This window comes from Notolabrus celidotus, chromosome 9, assembly GCF_009762535.1.
Source record: "Notolabrus celidotus isolate fNotCel1 chromosome 9, fNotCel1.pri, whole genome shotgun sequence".
NCBI classification, from domain to species: domain Eukaryota; kingdom Metazoa; phylum Chordata; class Actinopteri; order Labriformes; family Labridae; genus Notolabrus; species Notolabrus celidotus.
In genome coordinates, this window is record NC_048280.1 from 4,308,659 (window position 1) to 4,334,131 (window position 25,473).

Here is a 25,473-nt window from a genome sequence, read left to right on the forward strand (position 1 = left end):
TAACCCTAATCATAACCCTAACCCTAATCATAAACCTAACCCTAATCACAACCCTAACCCTAATCATAACCCTAACCCTAACCCCAACCCTAATCACAACCCTAACCCTAACCCCAACCCTAACCCTAATCACAACCCTAACCCTAATCACAACCCTAACCCTAACCCCAACCCTAATCACAACCCTAACCCTAATCACAACCCTAACCCTAACCCCAACCCTAATCACAACCCTAACCCTAACCCCAACCCTAACCCTAATCACAACCCTAACCCTAATCACAACCCTAACCCTAACCCTAACCCTAATCACAACCCTAACCCTAACCCCAACCCTAATCACAACCCTAACCCTAACCCCAACCCTAACCCTAATCACAACCCTAACCCTAATCACAACCCTAACCCTAACCCTAATCACAACCCTAACCCTAATCACAACCCTAACCCTAACCCCAACCCTAATCACAACCCTAACCCTAACCCCAACCCTAACCCTAATCACAACCCTAACCCTAATCACAACCCTAACCCTAACCCTAATCACAACCCTAACCCTAACCCCAACCCTAATCACAACCCTAACCCTAACCCTAACCCCAACCCTTACCCTAACCCTAATCACAACCTAACCCTAATCACAACCCTAACCCTATTCACAACCCTAACCCTAATCACAACCCCAACCCTTATCACAACCCTAACCCTAACCCCAACCCTAACCCCAACCCTAACTCTAACCACAACCCTAACCCTAATCACAACCCTAACCCTAACCCTAATCACAACCCTAACCCTAACCCTAATCACAACCCTAACCCCAACCCTAACCCTAACCCTAATCACAACCCTAACCCCAACCCTAACCCTAACCCTAATCACAACCCTAACCCTAACCCTAACCCCAACCCTAATCACAACCCTAACCCTAATCACAACCCTATAAATATATTGGCAATCTCATCATATCGGCCTTCAGGAGCAGGTTATTGATTGTTACCGGTATCAACACAAATAATCTCTACTGTGCATCCAGAGTCCGTCTGACCCTAAAGCCTCTGGGAAGAACAGAAAACTTCTCACAATGACGGGCTTCCGGCCAAGACTCCTGTTTCCATGCACCACCATTGTTTCCAGTGTGACCAGAAACAGCAAGAAGGGAGAAAGAACTTCTCAAAGCTGGTTGTACGCAGATGTTTGAAACTAACTGGTCCTTAGACGACTTTCAACGAGTCCCAGGATTGAATTAAGCCGGATTGCTTCACTGCCCTTCTGCTCTGTTCTCCTGAATGCAGCCAATGCTAGGGGACAACTCAGGCCACAAGCTGAAGCCAGAACACTTCTGATACAAAAATCGAAATCCTGACCAACATATTATGTATTTTTATGCAAAATCTGTAAAGATAATTTGCTCAAGGACTGAGTGAACAAATTCTGAGGGAAGGGAGGAGTTGTAGCTGGAGAGAGGTTTATGCTAAGTGCACCAGACATTAAAGCGCCCTGTGAGCCTTTGATAGAGGTCAGGAACTACAGTTAATCTTTGTAGTCTGTGAGGGACAGAACACACAAGCAGCACACCAACAATAGAGAGAAAGAATCTGGCTCAAAGGGTTGAGCAGCTGCTTCATCTGTACTACAGAAAATATTTAATGAAAGATATTTTACTACAACTATCAGGGACCAGTGAGAAGACAAATAAAGACTGTGATGTCTACAGTAGGTCAGATTTGGGGTGAGTAAAACAAGTTTGGTCTCTCGGGTTTGGTAGCTGGTCTGGTATCATGCTAATTGATAGGCTCCTGGTGGTACCTTTAAAATGATTTATGTAGAGTTTTAAAAAAAAGTAGCTCACCAGGTTGATTGATCACTCTAAATTGCCCGTAGGTGGGAGTGTGTGCGTGTATGCCCTGTGATAGGTTGGCGACCTGTCCAAGGTGTACCCTGCCTTCCGCCCGAAGCCAGCTTAGAGGTCCCCCGTGACCCCTAACGGGATGAGCAGTCAAGATAATGGATGGATAGTCCCAGGGATTTCACGTCAGTTATCGTTCTATGGTGATGTGATGCGACGTGAAATTAATCGTTAAGAAGAATCGATAACATTAGAGGTGTACAATTCTGATGGAACTGTTCAATTGGAACCGTTTCTTAGTCAGATCCGGTTTTCGATTCCCACATTTTTCTACGGAAGCTAACGGTTTTACCTCGCCTTACAGTCTATGGTGTCATTAAGCAGAAGCTAAATGTGCCGGAACTCTTTTTCACAGATTGATTTGATATGTGACGTATGATCAGTTTGCCTCTGGTGTAGGGGTGGGAATCAAAAACCGGATCCGACTAAGAAACGGTTCCAATTGAACTATTCCATCAGAATTGGACACCTCTAATGTTATCGATTCTTCTTAACGATTAATTTCGTCACGTATTCACGTATTCACGAATTCACGAATTCACATATTCACGTATTCAACTTGAACATACTGAACAATAGGTTGACCTCATTCTCGGCTCCAGAAGTGGCCCATCAAGCCTGGATGAAAAGACTTTGAATTTGGAGAGGAAAAATGCTGTCCTCCGGGGGGGTCATCACGGAGGTATTGTACCCGCTCTCGGTGCTTCATTTTCGGCCGCTTGAGCCCGGATGTGGCCCCTGGAGCCAGAGTGTGTGACGTAATGCAACGTGACGGGAAAAAGGCTCAAGGAAAAAGGGTAACGCAAAAAATATAAATGTTTGCTTGTCATCTTTTCAATACAGTCACAAATCACACAGCTGTGGCAACAAATCTCTTTAAAATTTACATTAACTGAGAGAAAAGAAAGGAGACCCACCCGCCATCCCGCCCAAAACCCACAGACTTGATTGTGTTCATTATTAAAGAGCGTATACTGCGATTACAACGGATTCCCGACTAAACGAAAGATGCACATCAAAATCTTGGAGATCAAGACTGTCACGCCACGCCACGCCACGCCACGCCACGCCACGTCACGTCACGCCACGCCACGCCACGCCACGTCACGTCACGTCACGTCACGTCACGTCACGTCACGTCACGTCACGTCACGTCACGTCACGTCACGTCACGTCAAGTCACGTCACGTCACGTTGTGCTGGTATGTCACATTACGTCACACACTCTGGCTCCAGGGGCCACATCCGGGCTCAAGCAGCCGAAAATGAAGCACCGAGAGCAGGTACAATACCTCAGCGATGACCCCGCTGGAGGAAAAGCGTTTTTCCTCTCCAAAGTCAAAGTCTTTTCATCCAGGCTTGATGGGCCACTTCTGGACTCATGCAGCCGAGAATGAGGTCAACCTATTGTTCAGTATGTTCCAGTTGAATATGTTCATGATCAGTCTTGTGCAGACATAATTTTGGAAAAAATAAAATTGGTGTGGGAGACTGTGTAGAACTACTTTTTTTCCCCTCAAAAAAATACTCAGGAATCGTTTGGAGAATTGATAAGGAACTGGATTCATAAGCAGAATCGACAATGGCATTGACATTGATAAAATCTTATCAATTCCCACCCCTACTCGGGTGTTGCTCATGTTTGTGAAAGTTAATAACCGTTGTCAAGGGGTTGAGACCAATCGGAATCAAGCATCTTACACAGCCAGTTACAAATTGGGATATCCCTACTTGTGGATGCCCCAGTGATCATATCAAATCAAAGCTCTTAACATAACCCTAAAAAATGTTATTAAATAGGCACTAAAGACTGATTACTGACTGGGAAATGCAGAAAACATATCTTTGCCTGATCTCATTCAGCAGCGCTTCACTTACTGTATTTCAAAACTGCACATCATTCATTTTCTTCTCTGCTCCCTCTGCCTCATGCAACCATTTATCTCCTTAGCTTATGAAACACTAAAGAATCTCTAAGCTGTTCTTCAGTGCAGAAGCTTGGCTCCTGTCTCAGGATTTGTGAATAAGCTTCTTTACTTTACTGAGACTTAATCTTGAAATTGAATAACAAGAGTTGTTTAAAAAAAAATCCCTCCAGGATCTCCCTCGGCACTAGAAATCTGTGCGTGCATGTACAGTACAGCTCAAGGATTCCACCTTGGTTTAATATTTAACTAAGGCAAACGTTTGCATCCCCTGAAGATATAATCCTCCCCCCTCGGGTCAGCTGCAGAGCAACTACCGTGAAGACGGAGGATTCAGTGTCACGCTCGGGGATGATTCTGCTGGATGTGTTGAATTATTTGATTGAAGATGTCAAACAGCAGCTCTCCTCCAGCTGACGGACATTTTTTCTTTTGTCTGCACTATTTTTCCTTCCTCCTTACATTTGTTGCTGTGCTAGTTAGCTTCAGGCCTGCAGTTGATCGAGTCCTGTCTAGAATAAAATGATGGATTGAGTGGAGGCTTAACTTATGGCTCTTAGTGTTGGGCATTGACTCAGTCATTCACAGGATTCATTCATATATCATGCTTTGCTTCTAGCTCTGTGTTTGCTGTCTCTGCGTACGTACAAGTATAGGCACATAAGAAACAGCGATAGAGCTGTCTTTATTTCAGAAATGAAATACTGTATTTGTCTTTTTCTTAATCTCACCTGCAGAAGGTAGCAGGCCTTTATTTGAATCAGGCTTCTAAAAGAGGCAGGTCTTTATTTGTAAACGGTACAAAAACGTACTATTATTATAATAATCAGAGGTTAAATCCTTCTTGGGCTGTCTGAGGCTCACAAACATTATGCACATGATACATGGTCCTCCCCTCTCCACTATGCTCATCATGTGTGTGGACCATAGACTGTATAAACAATGGACGTAGTATCCGTGACATCACCCATCTGTTTCTGAAGTGCTGTTTTGAGGCCAATCGGCGGGGGCAGCCATATTGGAAATGTTGAACTCAACCTAACTTCTGTCGAGCTAGTGTGACTTAAAGAGGCGGGCTTTGAGCCTCCTAGCCAACAGCTGCAGCATTCTCTCCTGTAAATCAAGCCAGCTGTGCCTCTAATACTGGAAAACTTCAATTTTGAGGATCTAAATATCCTCAAAATTGCCCCATACAGTGTGTGCCGATTGAGAAATTAGCTATCCAGACTACACTCGTTTTTTGAACCAGGCTGTAAACATGTTTATTTCTGCTGATAAGATCTGCTTTTTTGAATTAGTGTGTATGTGGTTTCCGGTATTTCCGGAGCCAGCCTCAAGCGGATCCTCGATGAACTGCAGTTTTTAGTACTTCCACACTGGCCTCATTTAGACCGGAGGTTGCTGCTGGGTGTGGATAGAATTCAGGGCTGTCAGGATGAGAGCACACAGCGCAGCTCTGTGTAGCAAAACTGCAGCAAACTGCACAGAGGTGCAATACTTTGTGGCCGTTTTATGCTTCAATATTACTAGCACAACTTTCTTTGTGAATTAGACCTTGAGATGGAGCGGATAGTGGTGACGAATGATGCATGATTTTGGGGCTGTTACTGGCTGCAATCCATTTCTCTGAGTCGCTGCCGTAGACGTCCTGCTGCTGTGGACGTTCCAGACTGCAGCTGATGTGGACGTGCTGGACTCCAGCTGATGTGGACGTGCTGGACTCCAGCTGATGTGGACGTGCTGGACTCCAGCTGATGTGGACGTGCTGGACTCCAGCGGCAACAGCTTCTAGTATTTGTCTCACCACTATCGTTGCTCTCTCTCTCTCTCTGCTGAGACCCCAACATGAGTCTGGTCCTGCTGGAGGTTTCTGCCTGTTAAAGGAAGTTTGTCCTTGCCACTGTAACTTGCTAAATGCTGCAAAGTGCTCTGCTCATGGTGGATTAAGATGAGATCAGACTGAGTCCTGTCTAAGATGGGACTGGATCTTATCCTGTCTTGATGTTGGGTCTTTGTTAATGTTAGAACATAGAGTACGGTCTAGACCTGCTGTGTTTGGAAAGAATCTTCAGATAACATTTGTTGTGGTTTGGCGCTTTATAAATATAAATGCATTGTACAGCAGTTTGGTCAGCTTCTGCTGTGTTTTTAAATGTGCTTTATAAATAAATTTGACTTGACTTCTAAGTTTATCCTACCGTCTTACTGCTGAGATGTGTATCAGAGCAATAACAAATACATTTCCACCTGGGATAAATGAGTACTTCTGAGTAATATCTGCGACATGATATAAAAACCAGCAGCAGTTTTCGGCCTTTCTTTGTTCATGTCATCATTAGAGCCTGGCTTTTTCTTGACTTCCAGCTACCGTTTGAGCAAACACAGGAAGAGATGTTTTAACTGTGTGTAAGATGTGTTCAGGGACAGGAAAAAATAAAGGCGTCATGCTAACAAAAAGTGACTGCGTGTGTGTGTGTTGTTGTTTTCTGGACATGAGCTCAGTAAACGGTCCCAGAAAATCAATAAAAGCTAACATGTTTAGAGAGAGCTAAAGGCCAAACTGCTTCAAGGTTTTCTTTGTCACTTACTGTAAAGATCACAGAGAACAAAGCCCCAGCTCAGTGCTCACACAACATGTTCAGCTGTGGTATTACGAAGAGGGACAATCATTTCCCTCAAAGCCCATTAGGGTGTCACCTTGAAGGATGTGTGCGTTTAGGAGCTTCAGAATACTTTGGTGACACGAAGGAAAAAACATAACAAGAACTTACACGTGTCCGGTCTCATGAGCCACGACAAAGGCTGAGGAGAAGCCGTCTTCATGGTTGAGGGTGCAGCTACGGACTGGGTGGCACATCCCAGTGACTGGAGCGTAACCTGGAGGACGACATGAGAGAGGAGGAAGGTTACTCTAAGACCAGGGGTGTCCAAACTTTTTTCAAAGAGGGCCACATATGATGTTGTCAGAATACCTCAGGGCCAGTGGCTCCTACTGTGACTTAGGAATCATAAAAATTATCTATGAAATATTTAATAATAATTATTTTAAATGTTTTCTCAATCAAACAGTAACTAGGAAGTACCATGTAAAGATTAGCAAACGTTATCTTCTTCTGGGGGAAAATGTTTTTCATTAGGGTCGGGCAATGTGGGAAAAATAGCTTCTCATTATTTTTCTAAGACAGGATCACGATCTGGATTTCATCACACTTCTTTTTTCATGTTGTTTTTAAGACTGTTCTGACCAGCAGACAATATTTTAAGAACAAAATAATTATTTTCCTGAGTTCTGAACATTTTTTATGCACCTAATTTTGCCTTTTCTGTACAATTTCATAATTTTGATCTTGTCTTGTGTCCTCTTTTGTGTCTTCTGAACTTCTAGTGTTCATCAAGAACATTTTCACATCATGATAAAAACATTAGTTTGAAAACATGTCAGCTTTAAGAGTTCTTGTGTTTCTTCTTTATTGTCATCTTGCAGGATTCCCAGAGCTTTGGCTTTAGACAGGTAGTCCATATGAAGCTTTTTGAGACATTTCTGGATTGACTTTAGTTTTGCTTGTGTGCTTGAAAGAAACTGCAAATGTACAGATGATTCAGAAGGTGATTAATTTATTTGCTATAAATAACACAATTTAATATGGAAGCTCGGGGCCATAATTAAATGGACCTCGGGCCGCAATTGGCCCCCGGGCCGTACTTTGGACATGCCTGCTCTAAGATGATATCAGTTCCAAATGACTTCTTATTTAAGAGAGTGAGTAGTCCAAATGTCTGGATCAAATGATCTCCTTGATTCTGGTATATCTATTCTTAAAAATGGACTGCACAGTTAGATGAATGACATGGGTGGCAAAAGTGAAGCCAAATAGATTTATAGTTCCCCTTACTGACTGGTTGCATAATTCATTTAGTGTAGCATCTTAGTTTCTTTAACTGGTTTCATCTTTTAGTGTTTTATGATCTTATTATTTTTATCATTTTATTTTGAGGAGTTTAATTTCCTGTCTTGAGTTTTAACATCTTATTAAATTAAATCTCCAGTATTTCCTCATAAAGATATCATGATATTGTTTCCTCAGTTTGTCAGCAACTACTTTTTTTCTGTTTTACTTAATTAAATTTATTCCAATTTGGTATGAGTATTTTTTTTAAATGTAATTATTTTATTTTACTCTATTTATTTGTATTATTTTTATTTTGTATCTCATTTATTTGTTAATTAATTTTTATTTACTTTTATTTTATTTTATCTTTCATTGCATGTTTTGCATTGTGGGGTGGATTTGGGGATGGGGTTCTTTTAAAAAAAAAATTCTGCTATTTTTTTTACAACCATTATTGAAGATATCATGATATTGTTTCCTCAGTTCGTCAGCAACTACTTTATTTATTTATTTTTTTACTTAATAACATTGGTTTTATTTCATTATTAGATTTTTTTTTAATTCATGCTATTTTTTTATTTAACTCAATGTATTTATTTTTATTATTTTTACTTATTTTGAATCTTACTTATTTATTTATCATTTATTTCTATTTTCTTATTTCTTTATTTATTTTAATCTTTCATTGCATGTTCTCAACATTGCATAATGGATTGTGGGGTAGATTTGGGGATGGGGGGGTCATTTTTTAAAATTTATATGCTATTTTATTACAACAATTATTGAAGATATATCGTTTCCTCAGTTTGTCAGCAACTACTTTTTTTTATTTTTAACTGAATTCAATTTGTTTTATTTCTTTATTAGTATTTTTTAAAAATGAATTATTTTTATTTACCCAATTAATTATTTTTTTATTTATTTTGTGTCATATTTAATTATTAATTTACTTTAATTTTCTTATATTTTATTTCTTCTTTCATTGCATGTTCTCAACCTTGCATAATGGATTGTGGGGTGTGTTTGGGGATGGGGGGGGGGTCATTTTTAACATTTCTATGCTATTTTATTACAACCATTATTGAAGATATCATGATATATCCTCAGTTCATCAGCAACTCCTTTTTTTGGTTTTACTTAATTAAATTATTTTTATTTCTTTATTATTATTATATTAAAATATATATTTATTTTGTATCTTATTTATTTATTTTTCCTTTTTATTGTCTTATTTTTTATTTTATTTTATCTTTCATTGCATGGTCTCAACCCTTTTTTTTATATATTCTATTTTATTACAACCATTATTTTATGTATTTGCAGCACTTTCTGTTATGATGTCATTGTATAAAAAGTGCTTTATAAATAAAGTCTGATTGATTGATTATATGCCATGAAGCCTGCCTCTCTCATAGTAACAGATGGGACTTGGGTCAAACTTAGAAATCAAAATAGACTACAATCAAACATGATGTCTGACCCTATAGTTAGTTTTCATCCTGCTGATTTATGTCTGTGTGTTGATTTTACTCTGATATGTTTGAATGATTTCTCTGATGGCTCCACCAGCTGTCCCCTGACATGACATCACCACGTAGAGCAAGATGTCAGCGCCCGCCACAGGGTTCTTTTGTGGCTTCAACATTTCACAAAGAAAGGAGGTGGATACACGTTTATGTACAATCAACATTTATCAAGCTTGACATGTGCTGTTTTGTAATGATAGTTCATGTAATAATACAGTATGGTCAGAGCAAACAGGAAGCAGATTATACAAATGAAGCTGAGGGGAGAAACATCAGGTCTCTCAGCAAGGAAGGAAGGAAGCATCTCATGATTATTAATCATGCCTTCAATCTACAGTTCCGCTGTCTGCGTGTATTTTCTGCTACACTTGCATCAGCTTCTGTTGCATCATTCTCTGCAAAAACACTGTTGACATTAATAACTGTCTGTATTGAAGCTACAGATGGCAGCGCTGCTTAATAGTGCCGAGATTAGAATAAACATGAGGCTCCTTATTAAACTCTTGCTCTGTGCTGCTTTACAGATGGAAACAAACCTCCTGCAGCTGCAGCACACCGGGCAGAGATACACCTTGTTTGGCATCAAACCAACGAATGCTGTGTTACAAGAAGTAAACCACACACTGCCCAGTTAAGAAAGACATCAGGGAGTATTGTTTCTGACACAGCACTGCTTTTATATATAATATCCAACAAAAATGGCTGTTCTGGCTTTGAAATAAGTTCACCTGTCTGCCTGACGTCCAAAGCTGGACATCAGCTCTCGTTCTGAGTTACCTTCTCTCTCATAATAACTGAGAGTTTTATCATGAAGGAAAAAGATGCAAAAGAATAAAAGGTGTATTGGTTTGTAGATATTAAAGCTGCTGTGAGGAACTTTTGATTTATATCAATTTTGGCGCCCCATTGTGGACAAAGTGATACCTCTTATCTCTTGTTCTGTACATGCAAACGTAGTGTTTTCAACAAAAACCTCACCCTGCTGTCTTTTAAGAGCCAGATGTATCACTTAATGTGATTATTTGCCATGAAAAATTATGTTTTAAAAGCCAAATGTCAATCATGTGGTCTGACACCTACCCCCTCTGAGTGGTTTAAGGCATTAAAAATGACAACAGAGAAGGTATCAGTGTTGTTGTTTATGGTTTTGTTTGCTTTTAAAAGGTCATAAAGAGGCATCAGTGTTGGTTTCTGTCTGTTTCTCAGGTGGTGAAATACTCCACCTGAGTCAGAGCTCGGAGCTTGTTCAGCCCATAGACTGTATAAAATAATACTGAATCCCTCCCCCGTTTTTCATTACCTGCACAAATGTGTGCTAACAAGGAGCTTAGGAGGGAGGCATGCTAGTTGTAGGCTGTCTTAATAAACACAAAGGTCGGTTTTACTCCCCACGTCTGCAGATTTGAAGATCTAGTGGATGATTTTTATTTGTCATGGATAAGTGCTAGCGCTAATTAGCATAGCCACATAGCTACATGTTCATAGCTGTAGCTGTAGCTGTAGCTGTGTACCAAGACACACGTCTACATACTGACAAATAAAACAACAAGAAACACTAAATCTGTGATCAATCCTTCATAAAAGGTCCTGCTGCCTTTCTGGCAGAGGTCGGTTTTACTCCCCACGTCTGCAGATTTGAAGATCTAGTGGATGATTTTTATTTATCATGGATAAGTGCTAGCGCTAGTTAGCATAGCCACATAGCTACATGTTCGTAGCTGTGTACCAAGACACACGTCTACATACTGATAAATAAAACAACAAGAAACACTAAATCTGTGACCAATCGTTCAGAAAGGTCCTGCTGCAGGCGCCTCTCCGTCAGGATCAGATTCAGAGGGTTGAAGTAACGCGATCTATGAGCAGCCGTGTATATTCAGCCAACATGTAAACATTAGATCAACGTGCTGGAGAGCCGAGGCACATCCACTTCCTGAGGGGGCGTGGTCAGAGAGAAAACAGAGTGTTCTGAGGAGGACTGAAGAAAAGGACTTTTCAGGCAGACCAAAATCTGATTTCAAAGTGTTTTTTTGAGCGTAAACTTTAAAGACATGTTTTGGGGACCTCTTAGACCAATATATATTGATGAAAAAAGCGTGATATGTCGCCTTTAAACGAAATGAGCCAAAGAAATAACATGAAAACATCAGACCCTGAAAATATGTACCAACAAAAACAGTCTCGGTGTTCCCCAGACAAACCTTATGGCCCTTCACGCGTAATGTGACTTTGGTATGGTTTAATTTGATCTGGGATCTGGGGACGCTTGTGTTGTTCACTTTGCTTCACAGTTTGACTCCAGCTGCCTTAATTTTATCTGATGGCCCATTTCATCGTTACGGAGCACTCACAACAACAACAGTGGACAGAGAGCGACCTGGGATCTCTTTAAGGCTGGCAGGCTGCCTTTCATAACAAGCCCTTCACTTCTTGCTTTAATTATCCTCTCCAGAGCTAAACATCCGTCAGTGTAAATATGTGATAACCTGAATCAGCCTGATTGAGTTTGTCATGCTGTGTGTCATAAGTGAAGACGCCAGATCAACAACATCTGACATCAAAGGTCGGCTCATAACTTAGTTACTTTGGATCTGCTCCACAAAAGCAGACACAGATGAGATTAAAGAAAAGTGCCAGACAGGTGTGAGTTAGCACCACTCATGACCCAAATCAATCAATAAAGCACCAAATCACAATAAATGTTATCTGAAGACTAACAGAGCAGGTCTAAACCGTACTCTATGTTTAATTATTAACCCAATTATGACCCAACATCAAGACAGGATAAGATCCAGTCCCATCTTACAGACAGGACTCAGTCTGATCTCATCTTAATCCACCATGAGCAGAGCACTTTGCAGCATTTAGCAAGTTACAGTGGCAAGGACAAACTTCCTTTAACAGGCAGAAACCTCCAGTAGGACCAGACTCCTGTTAGACACACATCAAATTGGGGTCTCAGCAAAGAGAGAGAGAGAGAAAGCAATGAGAGAGAGATGATAGGGGTGAGAGGGATAGTAGTAGTTGTAGCAGCAGGTCTACGGCAGAGATCCAGAGGAACCCAAGAGACAAGGGAGCTCAGGGACTCCAGAAAGGTCTATGGTTAGTAACTTTAATGGGATAGGGAGAGTTAGAGGGGGTGTGTCAGTGTGTCAGTTCTGCCGGCAGTCTAAGCCTATAGCAGCATAACTAAGAGCTGGTCCAAGCCTAAGCCAGCTCTAACTATATAAGCGATGGTTCTGCAACCGTAGCTAAAAGCTTTCTTTGGGTATCTTTTTCCAAATACAACACAAGAACTCTTTTTTTACCCCAGTTCTACTAACCACAGCAAATAAGCAAATCAGCCCCCTGTAGTTGTTCCATCCATCTAGTGTCTATACTGCTGAGAGGAGGGGTACACCGTGGACATGTGGTCAGTCCATCACAGTCCCTCCTGCAGTTTTTATTGCAGAGGATTTGATGTGTGTGTTTTGACATGAACTGTTGCTTTCCCTTGCTGAGGCCTGGACCTCCTCACATGTCAGGAAATCTTTTTATGGGGTGTTTTATTCTCCGCTATGTTTACTGAACTCCTTTGAGATTGCTTCCACAGGACAGCCGCGTTCTGGGCGATGCTTTAACACTCTCTCCTGACACTCATGTTCCTGCTCTTTGTCCCAGTCGATTAAATCACACTTTAAGCCCATTTTCAGAGACTGAGTTGGAGAGAGGGATAGAGGGAGATGAAGAGAGAGAGAGAGAGATGATAGTGGGGAGACGGATAGCAGCTGGAGACTGGCACGTCCACAGAAGCAGAGATCCAGAGGAACCTATGAGACAAGGGAGCTCAGGGACTCCAGAAAGGTCTAGGACAGGCATGTCCAAAGTACGGCCTCGGGGGCCAATTGAGGCCCGAGGTCCATTTAATTATGGCCTCAAGCTTCCATCTTAAAATGTTATTTATAGCAAAGAAATTAATCACCTTCTGAATCATCTGTACATTTGTAGTTTCTTTCAAGCACACAAGCAAAACTAAAGTCAATCCAGAAATGTCTCAAAAAGCTTCATATGGACTACCTGTCTAAAGCCAAAGCTCTGGGAATCCTGCAAGATGACAATAAAGAAGAAACACAAGAACTCTTAAAGCTGACAGGTTTTCAAACTAATGTTTTTATCATGATGTGAAAATGTTCTTGATGAACACTAGAAGTTCAGAAGACACAAAAGAGGACACAGGACAAGATCAAAATTATGAAATTGTACAGAAAAGGCAAAATTAGGTGCATAAAAAATGTTCAGAACTCAGGAAAATAATTATTTTGTTCTTAAAATATTGTCTGCTGGTCAGAACAGTCTTAAAAACAACATGAAAAAAGAAGTGTGATGAAATCCAGATCGTTATCCTGTCTTAGAAAAATAATGAGAAGCTATTTTTCCCCACATTGCCCGACCCTAATGAAAAACATTTTCCCCCAGAAGAAGATAACGTTTGCTAATCTTTACATGGTACTTCCTAGTTACTGTTTTATTGAGAAAACATTTAAAATAATTATTATTAAATATTTCATAGATCATTTTTATGATTCCTAAGTCTCAGTAGGAGCCACTGGCCCTGAGGTATTCTGACAACATCATACGTGGCCCTCTTTGAAAAAAGTTTGGACACCCCTGGTCTAGGACAAAGTTCCTTTAACAGGCAGAAACCTCGAGCAGGACCAGACTCATGTTAAACCAAATGCAGTTGCATTGATAATACAACAGTAAAGCATTTCTGCTCTTACTGTCGTAGTGATTCAGGCGTAGTGATACAGTTTCAGTCACATCCACTCGGCTGTGGCACTAAGCTCCAATCTAAGTATTCTGTTCCTTTTTTGGCAAAGAAAAACGTGTAGAGGAAATAAACTTTCTGCTGCAAACTTTTCTCTTTGTGACAACTTAATTAGAGAGAGACAGAAACTCATTCCTATGATTCAATGATGCTTAAAGATTATGACAACCTGTTATAATCTTTTGAAACTCAGTCAGACACCATGTTTATTCTGTCTGTTTGATATGGTCGATTGGTTTAAAGGATCCTGATGTGTCTCAACTGCTTGATGTAAGGAACAAGCGGTAAGAGGCACCGACCCGGTCTGACCTGTATCTCTATAAGGTGAAACCTCTGCTGATCCGTCTTCAAATTATGCTGAATACATAGAAATCAAACAAGGAGCTGAAATGCTTCCTGGCAGCCACAGCGCCGCCACATACTTCTGCTCACATTCCTCTGACTGACTCTGAGTTTAAATCAAAGAGCCAAATATTTCCTCAAAGAGTTGCTCATCTTTGGTCCTGATGATTCATACAGAGTCGTTTAATGTCTATCCAAGCTTCGCGAGCGCTCCAAACTTCTGTCATCTACTGTCATGTGTGCAGAGGATAAATGGGACCTGACTTCTGGAATCTTTTTACATCCAGAATTTCTCCATACACTCAAAAACTCCACTGGCCAGAGGGATAAAATACAGATAAATATTCTTTCAAACAGGGAACTTTTTTATGTCACTTGACAGAGTGATGCGTCACATTCTCGCACACTTTGTGTAGCTCTTTCAGATAGATATTTGTTACCTTACAGAGTGAGCATCCAAGATTTAAAGCCCTGTGAGGATCATTCTGCTGCTTGAATAGGACTTAAAGAGGCACCACTGTTCCCTTCAAACAAAACCTTCTGCATTAAAGCTAGGATTGGTAGGCATGGAAAACTAGCATGAATTTGAATGTAGCATTTCCTCAGGACTCTGTCTAATCCCTCCCCCCCCTCCCCTCGCAGCTCCTCCAACATGATGCCCCCGCCTCACATGCACGAGCGCCGCTGATTGGCGACCATATGATGGTGACTGATTAAAAACCGGTCCTCAGCACATGGTTTGTGTTTTGCACTACGTCAACTCATGTCTCACTCAGCGGTAAGAAAACACCAAAACATTCTCATAGTGAAAGTTCAAAACAAAAACAAACATGGAAATGTAGCAAGTTACAGTGGCAAGGACAAACTTCCTTTAACAGGCAGAAACCTCCAGCAGGACCAGACTCATGTTAGACACACATCTGCTGAGACCGAGTTGGGGTTAGAAAGAGGGATAGAGGAGATGAAGAGAGAGAGATTATATATATATATATTATATATATATAATGGAGGTCATGTTCAAAATGCTGAATGTCGACTCCAACTATCTTTCAGTCCACAGGGCAAAGACATGGAGCTGAGTTGGGCTTCTAGCTGTGCCAAAACGTTTCCTTAAGTCATGCCGTAAACATGTTTAATGAGTATTTAACATGGGACCTCATGGGGGAGTCCATGGCTTTTGCAGCCAGTGGACTCTCGTGGAACTGCATTTGTTTCCACTTTGCCGATTTTTCAACTGCAGAGGCAACCACTTTGTATTTACATGCATGTTTTTTTTTTGCGTTATGTTTCTTTCCCTGTGTATTTCTTGTCTTTACTTCTGTTGTGAACCAGATTGCCCCTTTGGGATAATAAAGGCTTTCAAATCCAACCCAACCCAATCCAAAAAAGAAAAGATAATACAGACTTAAAGTAGCAATGTAAAGTGTTAGAACATCTGTTCTTCTTTGGCTGAGTGAAAGTGTCAGCAGCCAACAAGTCTTTAAATTCCTCATTGACAACACATGGATAAATGTTCTGATCCACCTGTTTTATGGTTTACATGTCTTAAAGTCACGGTAGCAGGTTGTTGAAGGCTAGAAAGAAAGACTGTGGTTGTACGTATGGTGGAGGTATCTGATGTTAACAGTTAAGTAAAGGTTAAAGGTGACATATCACGCTTTTTACATCAATATATATTGGTCTAATAGGTCCCCAAAACATGTCTTTAAAGTTTATGTTCAAAAAAACACTTTGAAATCAGATTTTGGTCTGCCTGAAAAGCCCTCTTCTTCAGCCCTCCTCAGAACAGTCTGTTTTCTCTCTGACCACGCCCCCTCAGGAAGTGGATGTGACCTCGGCTGTCCAGCATGTTGATCTAATGTTTACATGTTGGCTGAATATACACGGCTGCTCACAGATCACGTTACTTCAACCCTCTGAATCTGATCCAGAATCTGATCCTGACGGAGAGGCGCCTGCAGCAGGACCTTTCTGAAGGATTGGTCACAGATTTAGTGTTTCTTGTTGTTTTATTTATCAGTATGTCGACGTGTGTCTTGGTACACAGCTATGAACATGTAGCTATGTGGCTATGCTAACTAGCGCTAGCACTTATCCATGGCAAATAAAAATCATCCACTAGATCTTCAAATCTACAGACGTGGGGAGTAAAACTGATCTCTACCAGAAAGGCAGCAGGACCTTTCTGAAGGATTGGTCACAGATTTAGTGTTTCTTGTTGTTTTATTTGTCAGTATGTCGACGTGTGTCTTGGTACACAGCTACAGCTACAGCTATGAACATGTAGCTATGTGGCTATGCTAATTAGCGCTAGCACTTATCCATGACAAATAAAAATCATCCACTAGATCTTCAAATCTGCAGACGTGGGGAGTAAAACTGACCTTTGTGTTTATTAAGAGAGCCTACAACTAGCATGCCTCCCTCCTAAGCTCCTTGTTAGCACACATTTGTGCAGGTAATGAAAAACAGAGGAGGGGATTCAGTATTATTTTATACAGTCTATGGGCTGAACAAGCTCTGAGCTCTGACTCCGTGACAGACCGGATATTGTTGTGACGTAACAAAAACACAGAAGTCTGAAACGGCTGGTTTCAGCACACATTTACAGAAAGGTGTAGAAATCAAAACAGGGGCAGAATGGATTTTTTTCATTCTCGGGGGGTTTGTAGACATGCCAGGGAAACATATTTCAGGTAGAGAACCATTAAAAAGTCCATTTTGCATGATATGTCACCTTTAAGCTCTCAGAAATGCAGGATCACACCCTACAATCCGGTGTAATGGAGCAGGCATGGGTTTGATTTGTTGGATTAGATTTGCCATTTACGGGAGGCCAAAGCAGCGTTTTCTTTCCATCTTTACCATCAGCTGTTTCTATCAACCAATTATCGTCCGCTCTCCAGCTGTTGGGTGAAATCTGGTCGAGTGCTTTGTTTACTTCATCCCAATGAAGATGATACAATTTCAAAACATGTCACAATCAAACAGAGGGGATTAACGCCGTCTTGTTTTACAGCGAGGCTCTGGTTCATCAAAATGTGATGATGGCTCATGGGAAGACTGCAGAAAAGTGATACAGAGCGCCATGAGGCCAATTACGTCTGTACTGCGACATAATTGGCCGGATCTTCCCATGGGAGAATGGTCAGACATGATTGATATACACACAAAAAAAGACGCTATTGATTTACTCCTCAAAACAGATTCTGGCTTGAAATTGATAAAACAGTTTGCTGGAGTACATTTATCCTTAAATAATCTGAATGGCCTGAAAGGAAGAGAGCCAATAAATTAAAAGATCATTTGTTCTCTCCTATTGAGCTCTAGCTATTAGCATGGGTGGAAACATTTATCTCCTCTCCTGTGTGTGAGAACATGGAGAGAAGCTTCAAAGAGGTTGACAACTGCACAGAAATAAAAGAGAGGCAGGGGGAAAAGACAGGAAACTTTTCTGTAGACCGAAGGCCAGCACCAAAACTGCTTTCTTCATCCTCAGAAAAGCTGGTGAGCAAACACTCACAGCATGATGTGTGATGAACTAGACTAACTAATACATTATACACATCAGAGAGACTTTGTATTCTGGTTCTGGATGTCTTCATTTCTGCCCAGAGCTCAGATCTTCAGAGCTGTTAAAAGGAGAGAAGTTCAAGGAATAGGGCAGCTCCGTTATACACAGAACAATGTAGAATATACTGTAAGGATACAGAGTCATCATCACTGATGCAGGGTGTGAAAATACTATAGGCACATCTTTAATGGATGTTGGGTAGACTGTTAGAGGGGGATGTGAAAGCTATCTCTGGAGACCTCACTGTTTATTATCAAATGACAAACTAATTATAAAAGATGATGAACTAGATAAAGTGTTCTCCAAGCTTCTACAAGCAGAAAATGATTTTTCAGTCTGTTGCAGGTCTTCAGAATTTGATTCAAGCTGCTGAAAAAGTGTTTTTGTTTTTTTTTAAATAATAAGAACATTGATTTATTTCATTTCTTATGTAAGGGATAATGTACGGTTAGCAGGTTGTTATGGGGAAAAAGAACCCTGACAGGGTGAGACAAGATCCCGACGCGAAGCTGCCTGTTGCGGTGGATTGACCATGAAACTGTCCTCATTCAGCTCTCCTTCTTCTCTGAGCTCTGTGGTTCACACACCTTTAAAAAGAAACTAATGTCACAACTCTGAACCCTGCTGCTATCATCACCACCACATGGTTTAAGTTTCTTTGTAGAGACCGCTAACCTAAAGTTTCTCTCCCCTGCTCCGCTCATTGCTAACATTGCTGGACAGGATCCATGCTCATGTTGGGGAAAGTTATTAACCAGTGTCAAGGGGTTTGGACCAATCAGAATCAAGCATCAAAACAAAAATAAACAAGTTCACAGCCTGGTATACTCTGTGTTTTTTTTTAAGCTAGTAAGGTTACAAGTTCTGCCTCATTGAAGGCACAGCCAACTTGATTGAGAGGCGGGCACAGTGTAGCTGTTAGTGATGAGACTTTAGGGGGGACTGGTCCGCGGTCGCCCTCGGGGCCGGGTTTCCCGAGGGTTCCCTCGCGGTCCTCTTGGGGTGGTGGGGTGGCGCACGGCTGGGGGGGTGTTACTACGGCATCCATTGGGGTGTCCCTCCATGCCCCCGCGGCCTGGTCCATCGGTCGCGGGGCGCAGGGGGATTGGCCCTGCCCCCTCCGCCCTCCCCCCACTCCGGCGCGCCGGTTGGCAGGCTCTGGTCCGGGTCCTGCCAGTCTGCCTGGCTGTCTGCTTCTGGTGCTGGGCCCCTTCGGCCCTGGTGGCTCCTTTGGCTCTGTCTTGGGGGGCTGTGGGGGCGGTGTTGTGGAAGTGTTCCTTGGGGGGGCTGCGGGATCTCTCCCACCTCGCCCCCCTTTCCTCCAGCTGGGTGACCTGGGGGTCGCCCTGGGTGCCCCGGCGGTACCTGTTTGCTTCCGGTCTGGGTCCTTGGCTTGTCCCCTGGCCTTGCTCCTCCGCGGCGCGTTGGGTCCTTTGGCCTGACTGCTCTCGCGGCCCGGGTGCTGGGCTGAACCGCTCGGCTGATCTGACCCAAGTGGTATCATCTGCACCAGTGGTGGTCTTGTTACACAAATAGAACACAGCACGGCGGCAACCCTCTGCGACCCAAGCTTCAGTAATGATTGTGGACACTAAGGGTTGCTTAATCATTAGTATCACCGCACGGAGGTTTTGGCATCATGGTGAGATGGTCCCTCTCCATCTAAGTGTCTTAGGTCTCTCTCTCCTTCTCTTTCCCTGTCCCTTTGTATATCTTTGTGTAATCTTTCTTTTACTTTCTTTTATTTTATTTTATTTGGTCCACCTAGGTGTGCACGCCCTCTTTTACAGAACATGATATTAGCTGTCAATAAAAGATAGGCCAGAGTTCTAAGAGGGATGGTGAAGGTCGCATGCACACAGTCACAAGCACAGAAGAAAAATGTTTTCTTTCTTTTCTTTTGCTGCAAGAATAAATTGCATTAATATTTGACAGTTTGTGACAAACATGACACAAACTAGACATATATATGCAGACAAGAGGAAAAGAGAAAAGTACAAAATACATTTGAGTTTGTTTGATGTGTGTGGAGGTATCAACTCAGATCATTAGACCAAGCCCAAAGCATATCCAGCATGAGGTTTTAAAGTTGAAAACTGCGCTTGCTGTTATTGTTAATGTCGGTTCTCATGTAGCACCAGACAGGCAGAAATCACAGGCGCTGGGATTTGACAATAAACCCATTCACCATGCGTTACTGTTCAGCAGATCCTCCAGGCAGAGATCAAATCAGACAACAATTGTGTCTTCTGTCTTTTTATACAACAGTGCAGGAGTCACCAGCTTATCTTCTGTCACTGACGATTCATTTCCCCGGTGCACATTGTAAAACAGATGCATATCCTGCTGTACATTAAAATACAAACACATGCTGACCTTTTTTCTATCTCTGCCAGGCCTGAAGGAGAGATGGTTTCATTTATAACTCTGTTCAGCAACAAATAGAAGCTTTTTGTCTGCACAGAAATACCAACGCTGTGCACTTAAGTGACTTAATAGCACATTTAAATAGGACGCATTATTTGATAGAGTGCTGACACAGCAAATATTATGGTAACCAACTAACAAACAGGGACCCAAACATTCCCACCTGTTGTCACATTGCTTCGCTCCACCACTTCGACGTCAGCATCTTTTGTCCTCAGAGTCAAAACAAAACTGATCCCAATCAATGCAACTTCAGCTAATCACAATGAGTGCATTAACACTGTCTGCTCTCTGCCTCCCCTTGTGCTTGTTTAAATACAAATAAATCCAATACCTGGGATGTAGACTTGAGATACTTCATTGTTACGATTATTGGCAAAGTGGTTACTCGGCCACTCAAAGCTGCAGCAGCAGCAGCAGCAGCAGCAGCAGCAGCAGCAGCAATCCTCTGAGGTTTCAGCTTCAGTAAATATACCTGAAGTGAATGCAATCTCATGTCTCATGCTTTATTAGTTAAAACATGACATGGAAATGCTGATATATCTCTTCATTTCATCCACACTAAGAGCAAGGGATTAAAGTTTTATCAAACAATACTCACTTCCAGGTGAAAAACAAGCACAACTGCTGTATAAAGAGGAGAAATAAAAGGCGTAGAGCAAATTGAATGGGATTTTAATGGGGGTGACTTTGGGCAGATTGCTTCAGTTACAGTTTGGCTGCTGCAGAGAAAATAGGAGCTGCAGCAGCAGTCAATGGCAGATGGTGTAAATTGCCTTGAGCCTCCAGTCCAGGTCTGCATTCAGAGGAATATAAGTTAAAGAGGGTGCCAAATAGGAAGCTAAAAGGGCCTCAGGGTGATACGTTGGGTGGGCTGGTCGTGTTATTTCTGCTTGATCTTGGCATGAGAGATGATGTTTGGTTGTTCAAGGCTTGAAAAAGATATAATTTGCATAACAGCTTCTGCAGCTTTAAAATCAAGAAAGGATGTTTGATCTGAGCCTCTGAGAAGTGTCAAAACTAAACCAAAGGATCAGCTGAAGTCACAAAGAGAACATTTTGAGAGACAGGAACCCTGCAAGCTTTATACTGTGATTCATAACCTTCAGGATATAGTATTCAGATTAAGCAAACCAGCCAGGTGAAAATGCTGCAATGTGCTCTCCTTTGAAGCGTGTTGGTGTGTCACCGGGTCTTACCCTGCATCCCCGTGGGACCGAAGCCTTGGCGTGTGAGGAAGATTGCGTGGTCGTGGTGCTCGGCGTGCTCGGTGTCGCCTTTCTGCTGCACAAACGCCCACCGGCACACGTTCTCCAGGCTGCGAGATGGGTTGCCTCTCTCGATGAGGCTGATGGACTGAAAGAGACAGAGAGAAACGCTTACTACTCAACCCCGACCCTTTCAATGAGCGTGCTAGCATCGTGTCAGCAGCACAAAACTGCACATTTTGCTTATCCTGACCGCAGATAGATATATTTTCTAGTGTGATAATAAAAGATAAGACATACTGGCTGGAGAAACATCAATTTACAGCATGCTGTCACTGATTATTCTGCACCCTGTGTGAGTATTCATGCATGCACTTTTACAGAACGTGTTATGGAGGGTGAGGAAGGCTGACCTCTGCAATCTGTATATCTTTCCATCTCTATTTATCATCCCTGAGCTATTATAACCATCACCATTACCACCACATCACCATGGATGTGTCATAATAACGCATCTTGAGGTTGAAATTGCATTAATCTGAAGTACTTGTACACATCTCTGTCATGGGAATAACAGCATGAGAACAATAATAACGTAATTGAAATGATGACATTAATAAAGTGTCATTTTTATGCTTTTGTTTTTGCATAAGAACAGGTTAGAAGAGAAGACGCATTAAATCATGGCAGCATTTAAAATAGATTCAGAGCCGTGTTTGGATCAGTAAGTGTTCTGTTTGTGTCCTCAGAGGTGACATGCTTAATGATATCTATTTAAAGCAGAGATGTTTACAATTTTCTGTCTCTGTCTTTGCTGCTTCGTGATGATGGGTTTTTGCCTCATCTCTTCCTCAAAGTCTTTAATTTCACCTTCGCAAACAAAACAGATTGCAGAGCTTCACTCAGCGTTGGCTAGATAGATGGGAGAACTTGCGTTGACTCACTGCAGCAAACCCTTCAACATGTTCCCATTAAAGGCTCCTTTTTTATGCATGATGTTCCTCTGCAAGAGCTTCTAGAGCATCGTGACCAATGCTTAAGGTGGTTTATGCTGACTAATGCAGCTGCACTAATGCAATTGTTACCTTAGCTGAGGAGAACACAGCAAAGTCACTTTTCAGAGTAAGAATATATTTTTATCTGTTTGCTTTTCACAAGTACAATCTGTTCTCTCTCCAAACTCTTACGCCTTTTCATTCTCAGGCAGCAGAATGAACAACCCCAAGGTTTGTTCTGCTTCTATTAGAATAATATTTTGGTATCTTTCATTTCAGTCTTCTACAATGTCTGGCTACAGCTGTGTGTGTTTAGTCAACTAAAAAAAAACTAAAAAACATCAACGCCCTCCCTAGTCAGCATCACCATAACTAATGGGTTAAACAAATGGCAGAAAATTAATTTCTCTCTCAAAGGGATATTTTCAGTTTTGCAGGCAGAAGAGCACGTCTGTGTTGCATCTGCAGATAGTGCAAAAACCAAATGGGTTTCTGATGGCAAAGAAAACTGTAGAAAAATACAATTCTCAGTACAGCGTACACCCAAACCGAGATGAGTGCTAAGGTTGGAATATTTCAAAGTTTAATAAATTACTGGGCAGAACTGGCCCTCTCTGCAGAGAACCGTAGCCTAGCTTGCGTGCTGTTTCTTCAGGCGGTTTCTCATTGAGTGGGCCGAGCTGAGCGACATTCATTGTGGCTACTAAAATTACTAGTGACGTGTAACACATACAACCCCACTTCAAAAACACTGAATTAACCCTTTAAAGGTGACATATCATGCAAAATTGACTTTTTAATGGTTCTCTACCTGAAATATGTTTCCCTGGCATGTCTACAAACCCCCCGAGAATGCAAAGAATCCATTCTGCCCCTGTTCTGATTTCTCCACCTTTCTGTAAATGTGTGCTGAAACGAGCCGCTTCAGACTTCAGTGTTTTTGTTACGTAACAACAATATCCGGTCTGTAACAGGAAGTCAGAGCTCGGAGCTTGTTCAGCCCATAGACTGTATAAAATACAACTCAACCCCTCCTCCGTTTTTCATTCCCTGCACACATGTGTGCTAACAAGGGGCTCAGGAGGGAGGCATGCTAGTTGTAGGCTGTCTTAATAAACACAAAGGTCGGTTTTACTCCCCACATCTGCAGATTTGAAGATCTAGTGGATGATTTTTATTTTCCATGGAAAAGTGCTAGCGCTAGTTAGCATAGCTACACAGCTACATGTCGTAGCTGTAGCTGTAGCTGTAGCTGTAGCTGTAGCTGTAGCTGTAGCTGTAGCTGTAGCTGTAGCTGTAGCTGTAGCTGTAGCTGTGTATCAAGACAAACGTCAACATACTAACAAATAAAACAACAAGTAACACAGAATCTGTGACCAATCCTTCAGAAAGGTCCTGCTGCCTTTCTGGCAGAGGTTGGTTTTACTCCCCACGTCTGCAGATTTGAAGATCTAGTGGATGATTTTTATTTATCATTGATAAGTGCTAGCGCTAGTTAGCATAGCCACATAGCTGCATGTTCGTGGCTGTGTACCAAGACACACGTCTACATACTGATAAATAAAACAAGAAACACTAAATCTGTGACCAATGGTTCAGAAAGGTCCTGCTGCAGGCGCCTCCCCGTCAGGATCAGATTCTGGATCAGATTCAGAGGGTTGAAGTAACGCGGGTTTGTGAGCAGCCGTGTATATTCAGGCAACATGTAAACATTAGATCAACGTGCTGGAGAGCAGAGGGCACATCCACTTCCTGAGGGGGCGTGGTCAGAGAGAAAACAGACTGTTCTGAGGAGGGCTGAAGAAGAGGGTTTTTCAGGCAGACCATAATCTGATTTCAAAATGTTTTTTTGAGCATAAACTTTCAAGACATGTTTTGGGGACCTCTTAGACCAATATATGTTGATGAAAAAAGCGTGATATGTCACCTTTAATGGAAAAGGGCCTTCTCCATGTTGTGTCTTGGTCACCCCTGGACAAGGCATACAAATCCCAAATAAACAAAGTAATAATCTATGCTGCTTGACAAGCCGCTGAGTTGAAGTGTGAGTGTTTCGTTTTAGCTGGTAAACTAAAGTTACTTAGGAAAAATAAGCCCCAACTATATTCCCAAAATTAAGGATTTTTGCATCCTGTAAATTCCCTGTTGGGCTTACTCTTATCAATATTTTAGTGTTCTTGCTCAACTCTATATCTATAGATCCTATGCATATTTTTTATACTTGGCAACATTCCTGCAGACAAGATAGACAGTTAAACCATCAGTCAAAGGGGCTTCCCTTACCCACTAGCATGTAAATACTGAAAGGTAAAAGCCCACATTTAAAATCCTTCTTCTGACCTAAAAAAGCTTGAAATGATCAGGCACATTTGTGTCTTAAAGAGCTCATAGTGCATTATTACCCCTCTGGAACACTATACCCCCAGCATGCAGACCTGCTCGTCATACCTAAAGTCTATAAAAGTAGTATGGGAGGTAGAGCCTTCAGTTATCAGGCACCTCTCATTTGGAATCATCTACCAGTCAGGGTCCGGGAGGCAGACACCCTCTCTACTTTTAAGATTAGGCTTCAAACTTTCCTTTTTGATAAAGCTTATAGTTAGAGCTGGATCAGGCTTGGACCAGCTCTTAGCTATGCTGCTATAGACTTAGACTGTCTGGGGAGCCGACACTGGGATCCTGTCTCTCACCCCCTATCACTTACTGTGACTCCTCCTGTCCCATTAAAGTTACTAACCATAGACCTTTCTGGAGTCCCTGAGCTCCCTTGTCTCGTAGGTTCCCCTGGATCTCTGCCGTAGACGGCCTGCTGCTGTGGACGTGCCACACTCCAGCTGCTACAACCACTACTATCCGTCTCTCTTTCTTAC

At 41.9% G+C, this 25,473-nt stretch overlaps 1 protein-coding gene across 2 annotated transcripts in view; it reads right to left on the reverse strand.

Moving 5' to 3' along the window:
• The window catches only part of adamts3 (ADAM metallopeptidase with thrombospondin type 1 motif, 3), a 299,298-nt gene that overhangs the window by 122,766 nt on the left and 151,059 nt on the right, over positions 1 to 25,473 (reverse strand). For both annotated transcript variants that reach the window (XM_034692333.1, XM_034692334.1), the window contains exons 7-8: positions 21,600 to 21,756; positions 6,606 to 6,711 (exon numbers count right to left, since the gene is read on the reverse strand). In XM_034692333.1, coding sequence (XP_034548224.1) covers positions 6,606 to 6,711; positions 21,600 to 21,756 — 263 coding nt within the window. The remainder of the gene's footprint in view (positions 1 to 6,605; positions 6,712 to 21,599; positions 21,757 to 25,473) is intronic.